Below are 24,907 nucleotides of genomic sequence, written 5' to 3'. Positions count from 1 at the left end.
ACTTGAACACTAGCTATATATGATATACAAATTGCACATTTGGGAGTTTCTTGTAACTTCCCTAAGAAATAACAACCGTGGGCCAAGTTTTTAGAAGAAAACTATATTCTTTTAAAGAAAATGAAAATATTCTCAAAGGAAAAACTTAATTTAAGTCAAATCATATGCTTTTGTTGTGGAGCCTGATACACAGTGCTTTCCTGTAACAGATGGGCAGGGCGCCCCCTCGCGGTCTCTCTCGACCGAGCCCTGTGGCTGGAATTCTGCACGAGGTGTTCTTTTCCCGAGGCCGAGGACGGGAGGGGTTGGGAACGAGGAGCCAGGGATGGGAAGACCGGGGCGGGATGAAGGCTGAAAACGCCCATCGGAATCCCGGTGGCCAAAACCCGCCGTAACCACAATGGCCGAAGGGAGGGCTCCTTCGCAGGCTCCACTCCCTAAGGGTGTCATTCCTCACCCCCTTCTACGACCCCTCCCAAACAACGAACCCTTCCCACCCACCAGCGGGCCAGGAGCTTATGAGACAAACACGCATGCCCTCCGCCAACCCCCGCCTCCCCGGAGCTTTCTTGAAGGGGGTCCCAGACCCCTTCTACACAAGGAAACTGGCTCCCGCCCCGAGGCCAGTCGGAGAACGGCGGCCGTGTACCCCGCGCCCTTGCACGTGGTAACGGCCACCTTCAGCCCCGTGACCCAGAGCCGGTCTGGGAGCCTGCCCCCGAGGCCACGGGGCACAGGGGGTCCCGAAACAGAAGGCGGGTGATGGGGTGGGGGCGGGGGGCGGCCAGGGCCCGAAAGAAAGGAAGCCGTTTGAGGAGGCACAGACGGTGAATAAATATTAGTAGCTTCGCCGCGGGGCCGGCCCCTCGGACAGCAGCTCGGTGGCCGGTGGGAGTAGGGGTTGGGTGGGAGCCGGCGGCCGCGCCCACCCTGACACAGAGCTCCGACACTGACCTGGGTCATCCATCGCCGGCGCACGCGCAAAAATATACTCGCGCAAAAACACGTGCGCGCGCAGGAAAACACGTGCGTACGCAGGAAAACACGTGCGTGCGCAGGAAAACGCGCTCCTGAGCGAAAAAACGCGCGCGTGTGCACGCAGACACAAACACACGCCCCCAGGGTCGGGCTACCCGCCCCCAGCTCAGAGCTCGGTGACGTGGCACAGCAGGTGAGGCTCCCCCAGGGTCGGGCTACCCGCCCCCAGCTCAGAGCTCGGTGACGTGCACAGCAGGTGAGGGAAGTGGGCCTGGCCGGAGGCGCCGCAGGTGGCAGCGGCGGCACAGCAGGTGGCCCTCCAGGGGGTAGCAGCGGCGTCCATCCTCCCCGCTCAGCTGCAGCCCGCAGTCCTAGGGAAGAACACAGCCCCGGCGCCAGGGTAAGCAAGGGAGGGGTGCATCAGAGATCTGTAGGACCCTGCCCACCTTCCGGAGGACTTTGGCCTTTACTCTTTGGGGGAAGGGGGTCAGGAGCCCAGTGCTGGACACCCCGAATTGGAGAGCGTCTTACACATCCAAAGGAGCCAGCCAGGAGGGAGGTAGTCGGACACTAGGCTGGAGTCTGGGAGAGAGGGCTGGGCAGTAAATGGGGGCATCAGCATAAAAATGTGATAGTTTTTAACAACAAAACAACAGGAGTTTCTCCCAGGGAGTGCAGATAACTAGAAACGAGAAGAGAAAAAACAGCTGAGCTGTGGAAGCTCCAACTTTAAGAGAGGAAAGAGGAGCGGAGCCAAGATTTTAGGGCAAGATGAAAGAGGAAAACCCAAAGCAGCCTGACCTACGGGCCCAGTGAAGGGGGAGGGAGAGTCTAGGAAAGTTGCTGCGAGCTTAGGACAGGGACAACTGAGACTCACCTCCTGGATCCCCACATGGGGGTCACTGGTGACCTTGGGAAGGGGGGAAGGTCAAATGGCTGACCTCAGTGGCCTTAAGAGATAGTGGAACAGAAGACCGGAAGACATCAGTTCAACAAGTTTTGCTTTATGTCCCTTATCTCACCATGTTTACCACTGCAGGATATTTTATAGGCTAATTTTCTCTGTTTAACAAGTTATGTGATTCGTGTTTGACCTCTAACAGGCAGGAAATGTAAAGGGCAGCCATGGAGGATGGTATGCTGCAAGCGACAGTGGGGCACCAGGCAAGACGTACTGGACTTTTTCCTTCCTTTCGCACCCCCCCCCGACCCCAAGGAGGCCCCTTTGGTCAGCCTCTCACTGCACCCAGGGCTGAACTCCAACCTGGAAGCTCTGACACTTGTTACCCAAAGGCCCTGAGACCAACATCTACCCCGCCCCACACAGGTGATGCAGCTGGGCTGTTGTGATGGAGCTTCATGTCCCAAGCAACTCAGGTCCCAGGTGTCCTCCATGTCCTGTCTGGCCACAGCCCCCCTGTTCCCATCCAAGGGTCTCCCCTGGGGACAGCAGCACCATGTCTCACAGCCCCGAGGCGCTGGTTGTAATCTGCCTGCAGCTTGACCTGCTCCTGGACTCTCAGCATCAGCCTTTCCTTAAGGACTGAGCTTAGCGACCCCAAGGGGACACTGCAGTCCCCAGGAGGGCAGGATGCCCTCCTACGGTTGCTGGAGGAACTGTGGCCACGCCTGCTCCTGATCCCCCTTCCCTGGTCCTCCAGCAGGACTCCTATTCCCTTTGGGCCACTTGCCCCCATCAAGGCAACCTGGTTCCAGATGGACCCTAGATTCCTACTGAAGGTTTCTCACTGACACGCCTGCTCTTCCCTGGGGGCTCTGAAACCCAACACTTGGTTTTCCTCCTACCTCTCGGTAGGTCGGTCACTCATTCTAGGCCTCCTGTGTGGCTGCTCTGCCTGAATGCACCCCCGGAATGTTGGAGCTCCCTGGGCTATCCTGAGCCCCGGCTCCTTCCTCTACAGCTCTTCCTGGAAGACCTCATTTACTCCCCTGGCTTCAGTGGCCATGTACATGCCCATGATGGGACTCCTGCTTCCGGCCATGACAGTAACAAAGACTGGATTTCCCACCCTACCTTTAACAATGGCAAACTGGGCAAAATATATGAAACGATGATTCTCAGACTCTGAACAACAGGCAAGGCAGGCCAGTGATCTCTGAGGGAAGGGAAACTAATAAGGAGAGCCCTACAATTGCCCAGGTTACTACCTGGAGACATTTTTCCAGGCTGCCCATTGGTCTCTCTGAACTGAGAATTTGGGGAGGCAAAGGCAACTAGAAACTACAGGGCAGAGTATCAGAGAGGAAAGAGCTATGTATGCCAATGACTCCCAAACTCCTGCACCTGTACCAGTCTTTATACTCCAGCACATCCGGCTGCCGCCTGGATAGTTCCGTTCAGGTGTCTCCAGCTACCAAAAGTGAGATCATCTAATGCCTTCCTCCTCTCACCCTCACTCTCTCCTGGGGTCGTAATGGACACCTTCCAACCCCTCAACTCCCACATCCAATCACTGACCAAATCCAGTCCCTTGTACCATCTAACCAACACTAAACTCAGTCTACTTGCTGGAACCCAGGGCCACAACCTTGACTCTACCCGCCTCCTCAGGGAACCCCAGCCCCTACTCCCTCTTCCTCCATTCATTCTCTGCATGAGTGCATGAGTGCCCTTTCTAAAATCTCAGTGACATGGCGTCATCCTTTTTCGATCCTTCTCCACTGCCCTCAGGATAAGTCCACGCTCCTCAGCTCAAGTGGCCTTTCGTCCACAGCTCCTGCCAACTTCTCCAGTGAAACAAAACAACACTCACCTTCACACCTTAGCACATTCTGCTTCCATTGCTTGAAAATGCCCTTCTCCCTGCTCCTTGGCTAACTCTTATTCATCTTTCAAATCTTAGCTTGGGTGTCACCTCCCCCAGAAAGCCTTCCTTGATTTTCCAAGGCCTGCTATGTGCTCTGAAAACTCCCCTTGATAGCAATGATGACCCTGTATAAATACTGCCTGAGTACTTGTCTCTCTGGAGGATAGAGACTGCTTTATTCTCTGTACATCAACAACACCCCAACACCGAACATCCTCGGGAAATATTTGACTGAATGAGAAACAGGCTGAGAGAAACCATATCCTGGAGGGGAGGGAGAGACCTCACTGGGGGAGGACAGGCAGAATGGGATAGAACCATAAAAGAGGAGGTGAGCCCACAGAGTACCTAGGGAGAAGGAGGCCTGTGTAAGAGGGGGACTACCCTGGCCACCAGCCTTCTGGGGGGACCCAGGCTCACCTCACAGTGATAGCATTCCACGTGGTAGTCTCTGTCCATAGACACCACACGGATGGTTGTCTCACAGCCCTGGAGGAAGAGACAGGGCTTGAGGCGAACTGTGTGGTGGGCACATAACTACACAACACGCTCCTGTCATGGGGGTTGTGCATTCACACCCATGTGAGCTCTGACGTGGGTGCTCCCATGGGGCAGAACAGGCATCAGTGGGTGCACACAAATGGATGTGCGTGTGCCGTAGGCCTCCTTCCACGGCTGCAGCCGAGAGCATGCACACTTGCTGACGAGAGCCATCACGTGGGTGTCAGTGTGTGCGTACGTGTTCTTTTCAGTTCTTTGGAGTCAGGAAAGACCACTGCCAGGCCTGCTTCCCCAGGGCCAGCATGTGTGGAAGACCCAGTGCCGGAGAGAGGTGCATCACCCGAGGATGTCTCCTGCACAAACCGCATCCTTCTCTCGTCTGCTCCCCCACCGTCTCAGCTGCGAGCTCGCAGAGCCCGGGGCCAGTCCTGACATCGACGGGCAACGGAGCTGAGGGGCCAGTGGGGCAGCCAAGCAGCAGGGGCCACCATTTCCCTCTAACTCATGCGGGGACACCTGCACCGTACGTGCACTGGGCACAACACATGTCCCTCAGCCCAGAGGGACAGGGGGCAGGAGCGCCTGCTCATCCCTCCCACTGGGGCCCAAGACCTGGGGCCAATCCAGGAAGGACCAGCAGGGCCAGGCGGGGCCAGGCCCCTGACCATCTCCAGGTGAGTGGTTCCTACCTGTGCAGGGAGGATAGGACGGGCACAGGAGGCACATTTTGGTGCAAAAACCCTGGAGGAATAAAGGAAACCAGAAGTGACCAGCTGAGTGACCAGAGGCCAAGGGCATGAGGACAGGTCCACCCATAGTAGCCCCATGACGTGGCCCGAGCATCAGGCCCCCTCTCCTTGTGAGGATATGTTGGGGTAGGAGCATCCTATGCCATGCCTTCTTGGCACTGGCCTTTTATGTGGTGCCCCAATTCACCTCCACCCCATCACCTCCTCCAGGATGGCTTCTTCAGGTTCTGCCCTGGCCTCTCCCTCATGCTTCCTGCCAGTCATTGCCCCCTCATGTCCAGGCTTGGGCCTCCTCTAGCTGAGACCCCTGCAAAGCCTGGCTCCACATTGAGTACCAGGAACCGATGCCCAGCACCAACCCATGCAAGGCAGCAGCACAGGACCAGAGGTCCGGGGCTGAGCCTGGAGCCACAGCAACGGAGAACAGATCACCTGGTCACATGGGTACCGGACAGGCAGAAAGAGACTCTGCAGAGACCCCAAGCCCCCATTCCAGGCAGAAGAGTCCTGGCCTGGCCACTAGAGCAGCAGGACAGAAGCTAGATGGGGCAGCCCCGAGTCCCCACCGCTAGGACGAGGGGGTGCAGGCAAAGGCAGGGGGAGGAGAGGACTGAGACAGAAGGCTCCAGCAGAGATGTGCGCCTCGCCCCACCACTGAGCACACAGCGGAGGCCACAAGTGAGCGGGCCAAGAATGGAGAGCACAGACAGGCAGGCCAGAAAAATACTCCTGGGGAGAGGCAGGGGAACCATGGGAGTCACACTGCTGCACAGCGCCGGCTACTCACGTGTGATAATCTCGGACACAGTAGATGTTGTTCTCCACGTCCACAGTGAAGGGCACACCGTCCAGGCACTCGTTGCACACCGAGCACCGGAAGCAGCCCGGGTGGTAGGACTTCCCAAGGGCCTGCAGGATCTGGGGGCAGGAGGCACTGAAGGGTCAGTGTAGGTGGAAGGCTCAGCACAGCCCCCAGAAGACACTCTGGCTCTGAGCCCCTGGCAGGTCTCCAACAGGTGAAAGGGTGGGGTCCTTGACTCTGCGCATGTCAGAGGGGCTCCAGGAGCCTGGGGGAGGTTCTCACCATCTCCATGATGAGGTGTCCACACACGCTACACTTGTCAGCCGTTTGCTGGAAGCCGGAGTACTGGGAGGGGACACAGGATCCAGGATGTTATGTGACAAAGGGGCACTCGCTGCCCAGCCAGCATCTGCTTCCTGGCCTCAGGTCACCACATGAATCAGAAGGAGGGTCCCCACCCCTGCTCCCACCCATGGCACCAGCCAGGGCACAGCTTTGACTCACCAGGAAGTCCTCCTGGCAGTATACTTTCTCACCCACATTGTAGAACGCCTTCCCGCGAAGCCGTCTCCCTGCAAGGACGAGGGTTGAGAAGGGGGTCCCTGGCCTGCCGGGACCAGGGACAATGCTCCTGCTGCCGTTTCTTAGCACCCTCCTCCCACAGACGAGAAGCGGATTGCAGACAAATTTTTAAATTTCCCTCTAATGTTATGTTATTATCATTACGCTAATTAATATTTTTTAAAAATTAAATAGAATATGTTGTTGACAAAACTGGTAAGAGGTTGTCAAAGCAAACATATGAAGACCTGTTTCTCAAATGTAAACTGAAGTTCTGATAATTAAAAAAAAAACATTTGCTTTAAGTTCAGTGGAATTCAGAGCAGACTCCGCAGAATGAATGAATTTTTTTTTTTTTTTAACTTTTTCTTTATTTTATTTTTGGCTGCGTTGGGTCTTCGTTGCTCCGCGCGGGCTTTCTCTAGTGGTGGCGAGCAGGCGCTACTCTTCATTGTGGTGCACGGGCCTCTCTCATTGCAGTGGCTTCTCTTGTTGCGGACCACAGGCTCTAGGAGCATGGGCCTCAGTAGTTGTGGCTCACGGGCTTAGCTGCTCCGCGGCATGTGGGATCTTCCTGGACCAGGGCTCGAACCCGTGTCCCCTGCATTAGCAGGCAGGTTCTTAACCACTGCGTCACCAGGGAAGCCCAAGAATGAATTTGTTAATCTAGAAACGTGAGAAGTACAACTCTCACCAGGTGAAGGAGCCCAATATAAAAAAAGATATCCCGGGCCTCCCTGGTGGCGCAGCGGTTGAGAGTCCGCCTGCCGATGCAGGGGATACGGGTTCGTGCCCCGGTCTGGGAGGATCCCATATGCCGCGGAGCGGCTGGGCCCGTGAGCCATGGCCGCTGAGCCTGCGCATCCGGAGCCTGTGCTCCGCAACGGGAGAGGCCACAACAGTGAGAGGCCCGCGTACGGAAAAAAAAATAAAAATAAAAAAAAAATAAAAAAAGGTATCCTTTATTCCAAGGATGCCAGGATAGTTCAACATCGGCAAATCAGTCAGTGTGATACATCACATTAACAAAACGAAGGATAAAAATCCTATGATCATCTCAATAGACATAGAAAAAGCATTTAATGAAATTCAACATACTTTCATAATAAAAACTCTCAACAAAGTGGGTATAGAGGGAACGTACTTCAACATAATAAAGGCCATATATGACAAGCCCACAGGTGATATCATAAACAATGGTGAAAAGCTAAAAGCTTTTCCTCTAGGATCAGGAACAAGACAAGGGTGTCCACTCTCACCACTTTTATTCAACATAGTATTGGAAGTCCTAGCCAGAGCAATTAGGCAAGAAAAGAAAATAAAAGGCATCCAAATTAGAAAGGAAGAAGTAAAACTGTCGCTATTTGCAGATGACATAATATATAGAGAAAACCCTAAAGACTATCAAAAACTGTTAGAACTAACAAATGAATTCAGTAAAGTTGCAGAATACAAAATCAATACACAAAAATCTGCTGTTTCTTTTACTAAAAATGAACTATCAGAAACAGAAAATAAGAAAATAGTCTATTTACAATTGCATCAAAAAGAATAAAATACCTAGGAATAAATTTAACCAAGGAGGTGAAAGACCCGTATATTGAAAACTACAAGACATTAACGAAAGAAACTGAAGAAGACACAAATAAATGCAAAGATATTCTACGCTTATGGACTGCAAGAATCAGTATTGTTAGAATGTCCACACTACCCAAAGCAATCTATAGATTCAACACAATCCCTATCAAAATTCCAATGGTTTTACTGTTGGTGGGAATGTAAATTGATACAACCACTATGGAGAACAGTATGGAGGTTCCTTAAAAAACTAAAAACAGGGGACTTCCCTGGTGGCACAGTGGTTAAGAATCCACCTGCCAGTGCAGGGGACATGGGTTCGAGCCCTGGTCTGGGAAGATCCCACATGCCACAGAGCACCTAAGCCCGTGTGCCACAACTACTGAAGCCCGTGCACCTAGAGCCTGCGAGCCACAACTACTGAAGCCCGTGCACCTAGAGCCCGTGCTCCGCAACAAGAGAAGCCACGGCAATGAGAAGCCCTCACACCACAACGAAGAGTAGCCCCCACTCACTGCAACTAGAGAGAGCCCGACGTGACCAAAAATAAATAAATAAATAATTTATTAAAGAAAACTAAACTAAAAACAGAACTACCATATGACCCATCAATTCCACTACTGGGCATATACCCTGAGAAAACCATAACTCAAAATAAGTCATGTACGACAAGGTTCATTGCAGCACTATTTACAATAGCCAGGACATGGAAGCAACCTACGTGTCCATCGACAGATGAATGGATAAAGAAGATGTGGCACATATATACAATGGAATATTACTCAGCCATACAAAGAAACGAAATTGAGTTATTTGCAGTGAGATGGATGCACCTAGAGTCTGTCATACAGAGTGAAGTAAGTCAGAAAGAGAAAAATAAATACCATATGCTAACAACTATATATGGAATCTAAAAAAAAAAAAAGTTCTCATGAACCTAGGGGCAGGACAGGAATAAAGACACAGACATAGAGAATGGACTTGAGGACACAGGGAGGAGGAAGGGTAAGCTGGGACGGAGTGAGAGAGGAGCACTGACATATATACACTACCAAATGTGAAACAGGTAGCTAGTGGGAAGCAGCAGCGTAGCACAGGGAGATCAGCTCGGTGCTTTGTGACCACCTAGAGGGGTGGGATAGGGAGGGTGGGAGGGAGATGCAAGAGGGAGGGGACGTGGGGATATACATATGCATATAGTTGATTCACTTTGTTATACAGCAGAAACTAACACAACATTGTAAAGCAATTATACTCCAATAAAGATGTTAAAAAAAAAATTCCAATGGTATTTTTAGAACAAATAATCCTAAAACTTACATGGAACCACAAGACCCTAAATAGCCAAAGCAATCTTGAGAAAGAAGAACAGAACTGGAGGCATCATGCTTCATGATTTCAAACTGTATTACAAAGCTACAGTAATTAAAAATAAAAAGTATGCTGTTGGCATAAAAACAGACACATTCATCAGTGGATCAGAACAGCAAGCCTAGAAATAAACCCACACATATATGGTCAATTAATTAACAACAAAGGACCTCACATCTATTAGAATGGCTATTATCAATAAGACAAGACATAACAAGTGTTGGTTAGGATTTAGAGAAAAGGGAACCCTCGTTCACTGTTGCTGGGAATGTAAATTGGTGCAACCTCTGTGGAAAACAGTATGGAGGTTCCTCAAAAAATTAAAAATAGAACTAACATATGACCCAGCAATTCCCTTTCTGGGTATTTATCTAAAGAAAACAAAAACACTAATTCACAAAGATCTGCACCTCTACGTTCACTGCATCATTATTTACAGTAACGGAGAGATGGACACAATCTAAGCGTCCATTGATGGATAAAAAATTACACACACACACACACACACACACACACCAGAATATTATTCAGCCATAAGAAGAATGAAAATTAAATCTTGGCATTTGCAACAACATTGATGGACCTTGAAGGCATTATGCTAAGTGAAATAAGTCAGACAAAGAAACACAAATGCCGTATGATCTCTCTTATATGTGGAATCTTTAAAAAAAAAAAAAAAAAAAAAAAAGCTCATAGACCCAGAGAAGAGTTTGATGGTTGCAAGACACAGGGGGTTGGAGATGGGAGAAATGAGTGATGTGGGGTTTTTTTAGTTTAAACAAATTGAACAAAAACTTTAAAAGAAAAAGGCATCCTTGTCAAAACCACAGCCCCAGCAGACCTATGAAGAGGCATTCCCATTAGAGTCAGGAGATGACAACACCTAACCAGGAGCAAGAGGGAACCTCCCCCACCTGATGAAGGGCACCTATGAAAGTCCCAGAGCTCACATCAGACATAACAGTGAAATAGTAAATGCTTTTCCCCTTAGGATTCAACAGTATACTAGATGTGGTAGGCAGTGCAATAAGACAGGTGAGAACGGAAAAACTATAAACACAAATGACATGATTGTGGTATACAGAAAATCATAAGGAATCTATGAAAACACTGCTACAACTAATAAGTAGGTTTAGCAAAGCTGTAGAATAGGTGGTCAATATATGAAAACCAAAAATATTTTTATATTCTAGCAACAAGTGATTGGAAAATAAACTTACAACTTTTATTTTTATTATTTTAAATACATTTTACTAGCACCTTCAGTAGTCCTTTTTTTTTTAAAATCTCTATTTATTTATTTGGTTGTGCCAGGTCTTAGTTGCAGGAGGCGGGCTCCTTTAGTTGCAGCTCGCAGGCTGCTCAGTTGCGGCTCACCAGCTCCTCACTTACAGCATGCGGGCTCCTTAGTTGTGGCATGTGAACTCATAGTTGCAGCATGCACGTGGGATCTAGTTCCCTGGGCAGGGATCAAACCGGGCCCCCTGAAGTGGGAGCGCGGAGTCTTAACCACCGCACCACCAGGGAAGTCTCCTAAACTTACAATTTTTAAAATGCATTTATAACAGCATCCCAAAAAAACCATAAAATACTAAGGGAAAAATTTAATGAAAGATGTGTCTGACTTTACTCAGCAAAACCAAACTTTGCTGAGAGAAATTTTAAAAGAGCTACATAAATAGAGTTATACCACTGCTGGAAGACAGTTCTCCATTGGATCCCTTCCATTTCTGCACATCTTTCAAACGGCTTGCAGCTTTCATTCCGAATTATCTTTCCAAGGACGTCTGTGGAGCAAACTGCTTAGAAGACAGAGATAGCATCTCCCTCTGAAGCAGAAGGCAGGTTGGTTTGCTGTTCAGTATAAATAAAGATAATGTGCTTCTCTGGGATAAGAGTCACACAGCTTTGCTGGCGGCCCATTATAAAATCCTGGGGTTCCCCTAAGCTCAGGTTTCCTCAGCCATGATATAGAGACCCACCGCGTGTGCAGCACACAGCTGGCATCCATGTCACCACTGTGGGACCAAGGAGGGCACACAGAACCGATGTGAACATGAAGCTCACGCTGACTGCAGTGCTGTATCTGTCCCAGGAAGGTCGTGTCTTCAGCCAGCACCCGTGAAACACTGGCAGGCTAACTAGTCAGCTTGCATGCAGGAAAAAATCTTGGACCCTGCACAGTTCCGACAACCATCCTCATGGCTTCAAACGTTCTCATATCAATTCTCCCCAAATTGATCTACATATTCAATGCCGCCCAATCAAGTTCTCAGCACTCTATATTTTTCTGTGGAAACTGATGCGCCCATTTTTAAATTTATATAGAAATACAAAGAACCTAGAATAGCCAAAATAATCTTGGAAAAGATCAACAAAACTAGAAAACTTACACTACCTATTTTAAGACTTACAGAAATCAAGACAATGTAATATTGTGTTAAGGAGAGACAAAAAGATCAGCAGAACAGAATGGAGGGCAAAAATAGACCCATAGATATTTCAACAAACATACACGTGGGAAAGCAAAGTCTTTTCAGCACATGGTGCTGGAACAACTATATATTCATATGGAAAAACGAATAAGACTCAATTCCTTACCTCATACCATACAGAAAAATTAACATGAAATGGTTATCAACCTAAACATGAGAAACCTAAAGCTTCTAGAAAATAACAAAGGAGACTATCTTCACGACCTAACAGGGGACAAAAAATTTTAAGTCACAAAAATAATAACCGTAAAACAAAAACAAAAAGGAAGAAAATATTCACAAAACATCTGAAAAGAACTTTTACCATATATATTCCTATAACTAAATAATAAAAGACAACTCCCAATTTAAAAACTGGGCAAAAGAGGGACTTCCCAGGCAGTCCAGTGGTTGAGACTCCACGCTTCCAGTGCAGGGCCTGCAGGTTCAATCCCTGGTCAGGGAACTAAGATCCCACGTGCTGCATGGCAAGGCCAAAAATTTTTTTAAATAAAAATAAAATAAAAAGGGAGTAAGAATTAAATTAAAAATTATTTTTAAAAAAACCGGGCAGAAGACTTGAACAGACTTCACAAAAGAAGATATAAATGGCCAAGAAACAGAAGAAAAGATGCTCAAACCTCAGTAGTTGTCAGGGAAATGCAAATTAAAACCACAGTGAGATACCACTTCAAATCCATTAGAATGGCTAAAATTAAAAAGACTAAAATACCAGTTGTTGGCAAATATGTAAAATAACCCAACTCTCTTACATTTCTAGTGGGAGTATGAAATGATACAGCCCCTTTGGAAAATAGTTTGGCAGTCTCTTATGAAGTTAAACGTACACTTAGCCTATGACCCAGAAATTCCATTCCTTGGAATTTACCCAAGAGAAATGAAAACATTTGTCCACAAATGACCTGTACAAGAATGTTCATAGCACAACCTAGTATCTATCAACAGATAAATGGATAAACAAATTGTGGTATATTCATACAATAAAAATGTTATTCAGCAATAAAAAGGAGTGAGCTACTGATTCATGTAACAACACAGATTAAAAAAAAAAAATGCGGGGCTTCCCCTGTGGTGCAGTGGTTGAGAATCCGCCTGCAAATGCACAGGACATGGGTTCGAGCCCTAGTCCGGGAAGATCCCACATGCCGCAGAGCAACTAAGCCCATGTGCCACAACTACTAAGCCTGTGCTCTAGAGCCCGTGAGCCACAACTACTGAAGCCTGCGTGCCTAGAGCCCGTGCTCTCCAACAAGAGAAGCCACCGCAATGAGAAGCCCCGGCACCACAACGAAGAGTAGCCCCTGCTCGAAACAATGAAGACCCAACACAACCTAAATTAATTAATTAATTAATTAATTTTTAAAAAGAGAAAAAGAAAATAGTACATACTATTATGGTCGCATTTATATGAAGTTCTAGAACAGACAAAACTAATCTATGATGGTAGAAATCAGAACACTGGTTGAGTGGATGTGATGGGAGAACATATGGGGATTAACTGAAAAAAAGGGAAGATGAAAGTTTCTCGGGTGTTTAAAATTTCCTATAACCTTGTTAGGGGTGTGAGTAATATAAATGTACACATTTATCCAAAATCTTTGAACTATATACTTAAGATCTGTTTGCTGCACTACATTTAGTAAATTGTACTAAATTAAAAACAAAAACAAAGGTAAACCGAATATATCTTGTGCCAGAGTAAAGAAGTGCTCAAAGAACAATGGGGACATGTCAAAAGGGCACAGGAGTCAACTGGAAGGGACTTCCTCTGGCAATCTGAGCATCAAAAAGAATAATGATGGTACTGCAACACATTACATGAATACAAGTCCATAAGTAATAAGAATACTCATAAAAGAAAAAATATATTTGCCCCGTTTGAGTTTTTTCCTTAATAAAAAGTTTTCAGGGACTTCCCTGGTGATCCAGTGGTTAAGATTTCGCACTTCCACTGCAGGGGGCACGGGTTCGATCCCTGGCTGGGGAACTAAGATCCCACATGCCACAGAGAGCGGCCAAATAAATAAACAAAATAAAGTTTTCAAACATCCCCTAGGGAAATGCACCTTCAACATACACTTCGATGAATTCCCACAGACTTCCACAATCAGAAATTACAAAACACATGAGGAAACAAGGTATCATCACCAAGAGTGAGGAGAAACAATAAACAATAGAAGTAGGACTTCAAAAGTCATCAGCTATTGGGATAATTAGATACGGAATACAGAACAGGTAGGTTTAATATGCTTAAAAAATAAAAACAGATGTCCAAAACATGAAACTACAAAGATTTCTTGGACACGTTAAAAGCAATGCTGTACCCCGGAGGAATGTGAGGAGACAAGTGAAAGACCTAAAAAGAAGAAAAAGCAAAAGCCCCGGGGGCTTCCCTGGTGGCGCAGTGGTTGAGAGTCCGCCTGCCGATGCAGGGGACACGGGTTCGTGCCCCAGTCTGGGAGGATCCCACATGCCGCGGAGCGGCTGGGCCCGTGAGCCATGGCCGCTGAGCCTTTGCATCCGGAGCCTGTGCTCCTCAATGGGAGAGGCCACAACAATGAGAGGCCCGCGCACCGCAAAAAAAAAAAAAGTCCCGGGAGGCTTCTCAGGAGAATGGAATGGAAGACCCATGTGTCTCCTCCAAACCCCCAAAAAAGAAATCTTTTTCCAAGGAGGAGCTGGTTAGTAGTGATCCTGAAGAGACAGCTGGCAGTGGAAGTCTTACCAAGAGGAAGAAATCCTTCCCTAAAGAGGAACCAGTTAGTGACCCTGAAGAGTCAGGAAACAAGAGGGTCCCCAAGAAAAAGAGGAAATTCTCTTCCAAGGAGGAGCCACTCAGCAGTGGACCTGAAGAGGCTGCTGCCAGCAAGAGCAGCAGCTCCAAGAAAAAGAAAAAGCTCCGAAAGCTATCCCAGGAAAATTAGAATGGACATTTCCCTAGTAGGGCATAACTTGCAGAGATATTTCCCAACCAATCCCCTATAGCCCAATAAAAATTAAAATTAAAAAAATAAAATTAAAAAAAAAAGCAATGCTGTAAACAAACAAACAAAAATGATCCTTGGCAGTTATGTTTGTGGCAGTATAAGGTTTGTTTTCCCATATGCTTCACAGTGTCTTTTAACGAATAGAGGTTTTTAATTCAAATGTAGCCAAATTTGTCAATCCCCTCTTTAAAGTTTGGCAGTTTTTGCGTGAAAAAAATTTTTTCTTAACCAGAAGATTGGTAAAGATATGTTTCTATATTTATTTCTAAAATTGTCAAGTTTTTCTTTACCCATTTAGGTCTTTGATACACCTGGATTTAATTTCATTATTTTATATGGATAACCACTTCTCCCAGAAACATCTGCAACATTGTCTCTATCACCCATCAAGTTTTCACACAGACATGGGTCTGTTTCTAAACTCTCCACTCTGTTCCATTGGTCTATTTGTCTATCCTTGCCCCAGTACCACATGAAATTAATTAATGTAACTATATAATATATACTGACACCTGGTAGTGGAAGTTTGCCCAACCTACTCTTCTTCAAGATCATCTTGATTATTCTTAGCTTTTTGCTCTTCCATTTAAATTTTAGAATTAGCTTGTCAAATTCACAAAAACCTGCTTAACTGGAATTACAATGCATTATAGATCAGTTTGGAAAAAAACTGACATCTCAACACTATTTTATATACCCATGTTCAACAGTATATGAATATTTACATGATTATGCTACATTTATTTTTCTTGTCTTACTGCAATGACTAGGACCTCCAGTACAATGCTGAATAGAAGACATGATTGCAGGCGTCATTGTCCTTTCCTCTTTTAAAGTCCATTTTTCTTATATTTCACCACTGAGTATGATGTTTGCATAGATTTTTAGTAACCAACTTTTATCAGGTTGAGAAAGTTCCTTTTTATTTCCAGTTTGCTAAAATCTGAATGTCAGATTTTATTGACTGGTTGTTCTATTCCTATTGAGATGATTATATAGTTTTTCTTCTTTAGTTTGTTAATGAGGTGAGTTACATTAATGAATTTTCTATTGTGACTCCACTGGTACTCTTCAGGTAAGCTCAACTTGGTCATAATATATTATCCTGATTCATACACTGCTGAACTCAGTACCAGTGGAAAGAAGAAGGGAATAAATAAGAACACAAGAAAAATTCCCAGAACCGAAGGGCAAGTCTCCAGTCCAATGGGGCTCTGTGTGTACGCAGAATCACCAATGGCACAAAGCCTACACCAAACATAAAGAAAGTATCCTAAGCCAAGTAGCTACAATGCACAATCTCAGGAGCACCATTCCTGTGGCATCTATGTAAGTGGCAACCCCTGCAACTGTGCAGTTCACAGCCCTTTCCAGAGGCTATTACAGGATTTGCTCAATGATAGCCCTCTTCCTGAGATCTCGCAAACGGAAAAAAACAGATCACACACACACAAATGAGAATCAGAATGGCATCAGAATTGAGCAGTAACCATGGCTTCTGGAAGATAAATCTATGACTTCAAAATGTTTAGTGAAAATTATTTCCAATTTGAAAATCTATTCCCAGTCAAACTACAAATTGTGAGGGTTGAATAAAGGCATTTTAGACACAACAGAATCCAGAAAATTTACCTCCCACATTGCCCTGCTTAGACAACTACAGCAAAACACTGGACAGTTTTGGTTGTTTCACAGCTTCGATTCCTCCCTACTTCTCCAAGTTGTGTTCAGTAACCAACCTTACCTCAGACAGCCTGGTGTGTTTAAGGGAAACCTGAATCCACTCCCCTATCAATGGATGGGCTTGATTAGTATCAAGCTAATTCTTCTTCCCTTGTAATGGTTCAGAGACTCAGGCAAGTAAGTCAATCAAATCATAGCACTCCCCCTAGCCACAGGGGGCTTGGTTCAGGAAAGGATGTGTGAGATGATCTGGCCAATGATATACAGGAAGATGTTTGCTAGATGTTTTCTGGAAAAGAAGTTTCCCCACCCCAAAAACATGACCAGAAGAAATGGCCCCTCTTCCTCCAGACCAGTGGTGTCCCAATGGAAGTCTCAAGCTGCCTCAGACATTTCACTACCATAAGAGAAGTCGCCCTAAGGATAAAGCCAAACCCAAGGGAAACACAGCCAAGCTATTCATAGGGCCTAAGCCACTAGATCAATCCCAGCCTGAAGCCAGCCCTATCTCTGGGCTCCCAGTTCAGTGAGTCAAGAAATATTCTTAGAGTTTAAGCCTCCTCAGCAGCTTTTCTGTAATCTGCAGCTGAAAGCTTCTAGGAGACAGTGGATTCAATCCAACCAATATACATGAGAAGGCACAGAATGAACACCTCACAGGGGACCAGAGAGCAACTGGCTCAGACTAAGGAGAGGCCAGGGGCTCCAAGGGGGAACTCAAAAGAATGCCTACTAAAATGGGGCAACTGGAGTGGGGAGAGGAAACTGAAGGATATGATAAGTCAAGACAATGCAAGGAGAAGAAAAGGTTAAAAAAGAAAACTCCAGGAAAAGTAAATGACTAGAAAAAAGGAGATATAACCCCAGTATAATTCTTGGTTCTGCAGTGAATAATATTTACATAGTCATATATTATAGTAATATAAACCTGGTTTATTGACTTAATCACAACTTATGATGACTACACTGAGAAGACGGAAGGAGAGGGGGGAGAACAGTCAGCATGAGAACCTATTCCTCACCTACCACAGCAAACATAAGTAAATCATTTCCAAAACTGATAATCAAGAAACAGCAGCGTATGCTGTTAGAACACGGAGGTGCCTACTAGATGAAGTTGCTAAAAAATACTAAGTGGCTGCCCCTGGGGAACAAGACCAGGGTAGAAAGATAAGTGGTTTTTTGCTATTGCAAAAATAGCTTCTCAGGGCTATCTGACTTAACACTGTGTACATATTACACTTTTTTTTCTTTTAACATCTTTATTGGAGTATAATTACTTTACACTGGTGTGTTAGTTTCTGCTTTATAACAAAGTCATATTACACTTTTATAAAATAAAATGTTTTGTGCATATAAATAAAAGATGTCTTCTCAGGGCAAAGCATGAAAGAACAGTAAGAAGATCAAGTGTGCAGACTTATTAGGTTGGTTGGATTATAGTTACTTTTTTCTTTTTATAACTTTGTCTAGGTTAAATTAAAACATTTACATTTTATACAGTGTGTAAAATTAGGACAAAAAATATATTGCAGGGGAAAAAATATTAGCCTCATATCCAGGCAGGCAGAAGGCACATCTCTAGCTCCACAAGCCCCACCCAGGCAACCAAAAGACATCAGTACCCTGCCCAGGACAGAGGTTCCAAAGCCAAGGGCTAGAAGAGCAGCCTTTCCCTGTGGCCAGCAAAAGGCTCCTCCCTGGCCTCACGCCTCCCTCCCCAGGGCCCAGCAGATCTCCCCAGGAGCCTGGGCCTCTCAAGCAGACTAGGCCATAAGAAAAGGGGCCACAACTCAGCCTCCTCCACACTCCAGCCTGGGCCAGAGCTGGGTGGTCCATCTGCCTGGGACTTAGGTGCAAGGGGATCCACAGTGCAAGAGGGACAGGGGAGAGGTTACCTACCACAGGAGTTGCAGGTGAAGCAGTCGGTGTGATACAGGCTCCCCATTGCCTGGCACGCCTGTCTCGCTCCATAGATGCCAAGCCCACACTTGATGCAAATCCCTATGGAAGAAGAGGCAGGAAAGAGCAGCGATCAGCACCAGGACTGTGGACTTGAATGGACATGCATCTGACTCCCAGTCCTAATGCTGCCCAGCCACGTGATCTTGGGCAAGGAAATTCCATAGGCCTCCATCGCTCCATTACTAATGGCTAACATGGGGACAGGAAAGGTACCACTACTTAGGGTTTGCTGCTGTTGTTTGAGGACTCAGAGAGTTTAGCAAAGCACGTGGCAAGTCAGAGCTAACTGACACTGTCCACACCATCAAAATTACAATGACATGTTTATACCTGGAAAGTTGGTCTAAGCCCCTTCACCTTGATCCGCTCGTGGACAGAGGGAAAATCCTTTCTGCTGTCTATGAACCCAAAAGAATGAAGACCACATAGACACAATCAGGGCAGAACCCCTGACCCTCCCAGCCACACCTCCTTCATCTGTACAATAAGGTCAAGTTATTCTCTTGTTCAGTCAACAAATGGACACTGACACCCCGCATAGTTTAGGTGCCAGAGATTCTGCAATGCACCAAACAAATCCCCCCCACCTCAAGGAGCCTGTATTCCAGTGGAGAGAGATGGACAAGAGGTAAATCACATCTCAGGTAGAAACAAGTGCTATGGAGGAAAAGAAGGCTGATTAAGAATATGTCTGAGTGTGTGATTTTTAAAGAGGATGGTCAGAGAAGGCCCCAGTGACAAGGTGGTATCTGAGCAAAGGTCTAAAGGAAATAAGAGAGGGAAGTTGCTCTGCAGGGAATAACTGAGTGGACTTGGGGACCACCCCAAGGTGGGGTGCTTGGCAGGCAGGGGAGGGGTGGTAAGGAGAGGGGTGACCAGCAATGCCAGGGCAAAGGCCAGCACTAGCCTTAGGGAACTCTCTAGCCAGCCCTCCTAGAGACTGTGGAGACTGCAGGTGTCCAGCCCAGACATCAGAGGTCCTCTTACAGACTCACCAAAGGTCTCCCATGCCACAAAGGGCATGGAGACGGGCCCCCCCTGCCCCCTGGACCCTAAGTCTTCTGGCTGCTTCAGGACATGCTGCCCTCACCCTCTCCTTCCTGCTTTCCACCAGATCTCTCTCCTTAACATTTACCACAGCTGAGCATCTCCCACCTTAAAAAAAACCTCCCTCCCCATCAGCCACCCCATTTTCCCCCTCCCCTCAGTCAAGAAAGAAAGCTTAGTCCACATCCTGTCATCTCCTAACGGTGCAGATTTATGGACTTTCTCTTCTGATCTTGCTAAAGGGGGCCCTCTCCTCCTCTCGGGTCTCCAGAATATGACCCGCACCTGGCTTTCTAGTTCTTCTCTCTTCCCAGTTCTACTGGGTATTCCCTTGCTCAGTCCTGGGTCTCCCATGCCTCAGTCTCCCCAGGGGAGGGAGAGACAGTTCAGATGCCCTCAAACCAGGCAGGAAAGTAAAAGTGGCTGGTGGGCACCCAGGTGAATGGAGAAGAGAGCCACGGCCGCCGGAGGTCACAGACACGCCTCAGCTCCACTGATGGCTACCGGGGAGGAATGCAGGGCCAGCTCTTCTAAAGATTCTGATTTTTCAAGAAAAGCTAGAAATCTAGATTTGTGCATGACATCTTTCCATACTGAAAGTAATTGTTAACTTAAATGTTTTGAGAATTTGAAAGCCAAACACGCCACGTCTACAGGTCTCCGCAGGTGGCTTTACCCCAGTGCCATCTGCTCCCAAATGCTCACCCCTGCCGAGGCTCCTGGCACTCTGCCCAGCCTGGATCCCTCTCCTGAGCCACTAATCCACCTCCCAGATGGCCCCAGACCACCTCAGGTCCAGAAGAGAGCTCTGGGTTCCTGCTCAGAAAACAGCACTTTCAGGAAGCATCCAGGTCTACCCCATCTTTCTCACCTCCAACTCTGTTCCCTACTCTGGACTTCATTCCCTCCCCTCACTCCCACTGGCCCGATTCAACGTCATCAATTCTCATCCCACTTGCTGTTTCAACAGCTTCCTCACAGCATCCTACCCTGACCCCCGATAATCCATCCCCAAAACTGCAGCCAGACTTATCTTTCTAAAGTGAAAATGACCCACCCTCACACCTTCACTCTTGTCCATCAACTTTGAAAACCTGGCCTTGTCATGTGACTAAGTTACCAGAAAACACGATGCAAGGAGCAAAAGTCGGCTGCCTATTGGAAGCAGAACAGAAGGATGGGCCAGAGGGGAAGTTATGACCTTGTATTATTTGTTTCTCGGTTCTGTTTGATTTTTTGCTAAATATGAGCTTGCACCACTTTAATGAAAATACGCTGAAGGAGGACAACCAGGACCACGAGGTACCTCCAAGATCCAGGGAGTAGACTGCTTCGGAGGAGAGCTGACTCCACCTTTGGGATGCAGTAAGATCCAGACCAACAAGACCTGGCAAATGCCCTCTGGTGTTTGGGGCTGAGGCTGGGGCATCGCCAGGGTGCTGAGCAAGAGCTGGGTCAGTCCAGTGGGAGGAGACAGAGACGGGGCTGAGGGGAGATCGAAAGCAGATAAGCAAAGACTATGTCAACCAGACACTAGGATGAGAAGACGGGACGAAAGGGCGGATAAGACCTTGGGGCCATATAGGTTTGGCTTTGTTGTTTTTTTCTTATTTCTGTTGTTGTTGCTTAATGAAAGACCCTTATACATATTTATAAACAAAAGAAAAGGGCCAGCGGAAAGAGGAAAGCTGAAGATGGAGGAGGTATAGGTTGGAGATGGAAGGACCTTCATCCTCAGACCTGGACATGGACTTGAGAGCCTTCAGGGAAGGGACAGGAAGCCAAGACTGCAACTGCTGACCCCATTATTCTCAGCAAAGTAGAAAGCACGGGCAGGGCCAAAGAGAGAGGCAGGCTGTTGAGGGACTGAAAGAGGGAACTGACCAAGGCTCAGAGTGACGGGTGGTGCCCAGAAGAGCACCAAGGTTAAAGGCCATCGCTCTGCGGCCTAATAGAGCGGCAGAAAAGGGGGCTGCAGCACTGACTTGGAGCCCCGGTTCTGCAGGGCAAACAGCAATCAGAGGAATCAGACGTAGTGGTGAGACGCAAGCTGCACCCAGAACTGGAGACAGCTGAAGCGAGGCAAATCCAGGGTGTGGCCTTGGGGGTAGGCGGCTGAACAGAAGGCAGAGAGATCACCAAAGTGAATGAGGTTCTGGAGGCCTGAGGCTGTTGGCTGGCTCATGGCCAGCAGAACTTGGTCAGGAGAGATGCCCATGAAAGCAAGAGAGCAGCCAGGAGGTGAGCGGGCGCCAGCGCCAAGAAGAAGGGATGGACAGAGAGGAAAAAACACTCCAAGGGTGAGGTTTATCAAGATCTCTTGAGCTCATGCTACCTGCAGACTTCCTTTTGGAAAATGTTGTATTATTCAGGTTGATCTGTATCAAACTGCCACTTTCATAGCCCCAAGATGTGGAATATCGGCAGTAAGATAACAGCAGTTCAAGCAAATGGCTGCTCGTATTTTTTAAAAATCAGGAAAATGTTACCTAGATCTGGCTTCTCTTTAAAAAAACCCCGAAGATCTATCATCACTGACCTCCCACTCCCACGTGGCTTCAATGGGAGCAGCAGGTCCCATGAGAAAGGATGACCCATCAGCCCCCTCGCTTCTCCCACTACCTGCCCCGGTCTTCACACACAGATTCAGGAGTAGCTACGGAGGCCCAGAGAACACACCCCTGCCCAGGCCCTGCAGCAAGTGGGGACAGGAAAAGGGGCGGTCTCCCCGGGAGAGAGCGCTGGAATCTCATTCTCTTCAGAAGGCAGCCCAGCTTCTGCTCCTGGTACCCGCCTGGCATGAGAGGCAACGGCTTCCTACTCCCTCCCAGCTCCCAGGCGGTCTGACAGCAGCCACAGGACCTACCAGACCACAAATTCTCACCGTGATGCTCCTAGATGAGCAGGTCCCCTCCCAAAGGCAGGACAACCCTTTGGCCTACACACTCCCTTGACCACCTGACCCCTCCCTGGGCTGCAACCCCAGGGAGTATAACGGAACCGTACACATCCTTACTTGTCTCCTTTTGCCCACATTCTTCCCTCGGCCTGCAGTGCCCCCACTGCCTGTCCCATACAACCTCCTTCCCTCTCAAGATCCAGTTCAGGGCAGTCCTGAGCTGCTAGCTGGAATGAACCATGAAATACAAACTCCAGGACAGCCTCAGTCCCAGACATGATAACCACCACCCCTTCCAAAGCCAGGTGCCTGCTTATCAGTGAAGGAGGGAGGGAAGCCCCTCCCCAGGCCTCCCCTCAGAACCTCAAGCCTCAAGTTGTCCAAAGGACTTGGGATCAAAGGGCCAAGGTCAGACTGAGAAAGGGAGGCTGTCAGAGACTGGTGGTCTTTGCAAATGATGTGAAGCAGGATTCCCTTCGGAAACATCCCATATACACAGCACAGCCGAGAGCGAGGGCAGCGCAGTATGACCAGCTTAGTCTCCCCCCCTCCCCGCCAGCGTGGGCTTCTCCTCCCTCAAAGACTCTACTTTCAGCCACTACCATTATCAAAGCCTCAGGTCAGGCGGGCTCCGGTGGTATCCAGGCCACGCCACCTCCCTGCCCCTGTTCACAGCCCTTACTGCTGGGGGAAGGGAAACACACAGCTTCGGCTGACCGGCTGATCACAAAGCATCGAGTACGATGAGCTGAAGCAAGTGCCAAGGGTTAAGAAGAAATTATTCAAAAATAGCTTTTTCTGCCTATTAACGTGACTTTTTCTCTAAATTAGGGGCAACGCATCCACTGACTTTGCCAGAACTCCCGGCCCGGAGACCCAGAGGCTAAGCCACTGTCCTAAACAAGCCCCAGACCTGGAGGTTCACACACACACTCCGTCTGCGGGAACAAACGTCGCCAGCTCCCCAGCCCCACGGGAGGGAGACACGCTTTTTGCAGCCCGGTCCCTTGTCCGAAGCCCAGCCCTGGGCCCACCCAGCGCTCTCCTCGGCCGAGCCGGACGCCTACCCGGAGGTCGTCCCCGACCCCCGACGAGGATAGCGGAGGCCTGGGGCCGGGGCGCGCGGGCCGCGCGGCCGCGCTAGCTCACCGAAGTAGTCCCGCGCAGTGCGCGCCTCCAGCGCCCGCTCCAGCTCTCGGGTCAGCGCCTCCAGCCGCCGCTCCGCCGAGCTCGGGGCGCCCTCCCGGCCCGGGGGCAGCTGGAGCGAAGGCAGAGCGAAAGGGGCCGACCCGGCGGGCTCCGGGGAGCGAGCCGGCGCGGAGCAGGCGCCGGGCAGGAGTAGGTCGGGGTAGGCGCCGGCCGAGCCGCGGGAGCCGAGGCTGGACACGCTGGAGCGCGCGCTGCCCACCGACGGCGGCCCGGGGCCCGGGCGCGGGTCCGAGCGGCCCGAGCGCGGGCTGCCGTGGCGCTGGTCGTAGCCCAGGCTGATTCCGCTGGAGCGGGCGCTGCCGCTGCCGCCGCCGACTCCGTCGGAGCCCGCCAGGCTAGCCCGCGGGCTGCCCGCCGGCTGAGCGCTGAGCTCGGGGGCCGCCGCGCGCCGCGGGCCTCGCTCCCCGCGGCTCAGTCCGTCCACCCCGGCCTCGGGGCCGCCGCCGCCGCCGCTGCCCTGCCCTCTGCGGCCCAACGCCTGCGCCGCCTCGTCTCCCGGCCCGGGACGCGGCCCCCGCCGACCCCGGCCTGGAGAGTCGCCGCCCGGCTCCAGCTCCCGCAGGGCCAGCCCGGCCAGGAGCAGAGCCGCCTCGTCCGCGGCCGCCCGGGAGCGCTGCATGGCCCGGCCCGCCGGCCCCGGCGCGTCACCTCCGCCTCCGCTTCCCGCCGCCGCTCCGGCCGCGCCGCCGCATCGTCCGCCCGAAGCCCGGAGCCCGCCCCGGGACCCCTGGGCGCGGGGCGGGGCCGGCGCCGGGCCGGGGTCGCTCTGCGGGCCACGCGCGGGCCGGGGGCCGCGGCGCTCCGCTCGGTGGCGCGCGCGGCGGAGGAATGTGCGCTCGGAGGCGCCGGGCCGCGTCCCCTCCTCCTTGCGGCTGTGCGGGGGGCGGAGGGACTCCTTTGTGGGGGCAGGAATGCGAGGAAGGAGACGGCGCTGCGGCCTCTGGAATGTGGGGGGAGTGGCGGCGGCGGAGCCGCGGTGTCCGCGCTTCGCCGCGAGCTCGGAGGGGCGCGGAGCCTACGCTGGGCCGCCGGGGCGTGCGGCTTGGAGCTGGCGCTCGAGTGGCGGAGCGGCCAGCTGTGGCGGGGCGGGGCGGGGCGGGGCGGGGTGGGGGCCGGGGGCCCGGGCTCCGTTGTGCACCCCGACCGTCGGGCCTCTGGAAAGATCCCGTATCCCCGCGGGCTGAGCTGGAGGCGGCTCCCCCAGTCCCGGCCAGAGAAATATGAGCAGTTGACAAACGTTTCCCACATCCTCCC

General features: G+C 49.6%; 1 protein-coding gene across 2 annotated transcripts; it reads right to left on the bottom strand.

Annotated features, from left to right (window-relative positions):
- Positions 1-823: 823 nt before the first annotated feature.
- On the bottom strand, positions 824-24,386 carry WTIP (WT1 interacting protein). Of its 2 annotated transcripts, XM_082606794.1 has the most exons (8): positions 23,594-24,386; positions 18,436-18,537; positions 6,363-6,430; positions 6,141-6,203; positions 5,844-5,974; positions 4,997-5,048; positions 4,227-4,295; positions 824-1,349 (listed from the first exon to the last, which is right to left on the bottom strand). In XM_082606794.1, the coding sequence occupies exons 1-8, from the start codon at positions 24,270-24,272 to the stop codon at positions 1,209-1,211; spliced, it is 1,305 nt and encodes a 434-aa protein (XP_082462920.1). In that variant the 5' UTR covers positions 24,273-24,386; the 3' UTR covers positions 824-1,208. The 2 variants fall into 2 exon arrangements, with proteins under 2 accessions (XP_082462920.1, XP_082462921.1); XM_082606795.1 differs by lacking the exon at positions 4,997-5,048.
- Positions 24,387-24,907: the final 521 nt, after the last annotated feature.

This window comes from Mesoplodon mirus, assembly GCF_964341445.2.
Source record: "Mesoplodon mirus genome assembly, chromosome: 19".
Taxonomy (NCBI): domain Eukaryota; kingdom Metazoa; phylum Chordata; class Mammalia; order Artiodactyla; family Ziphiidae; genus Mesoplodon; species Mesoplodon mirus.
This window is presented reverse-complemented; position numbering and strand designations above follow the sequence as displayed.

Excerpts from the sequence above, each read along its gene's own strand:
- WTIP (XM_082606794.1), bottom strand. The coding sequence starts at position 24,272 with ATGCAGCGCTCCCGGGCGGCCGCGGACGAGGCGGCTCTGCTCCTGGCC. Across the intron at positions 5,975-6,140 it reads GACACCTCATCATGGAGATG|ATCCTGCAGGCCCTTGGGAA; the intron begins GTGAGAACCTCC and ends TCCTGCCCCCAG. Across the intron at positions 1,350-4,226 it reads TGGAATGCTATCACTGTGAG|GACTGCGGGCTGCAGCTGAG; the intron begins GTGAGCCTGGGT and ends GTTCTTCCCTAG.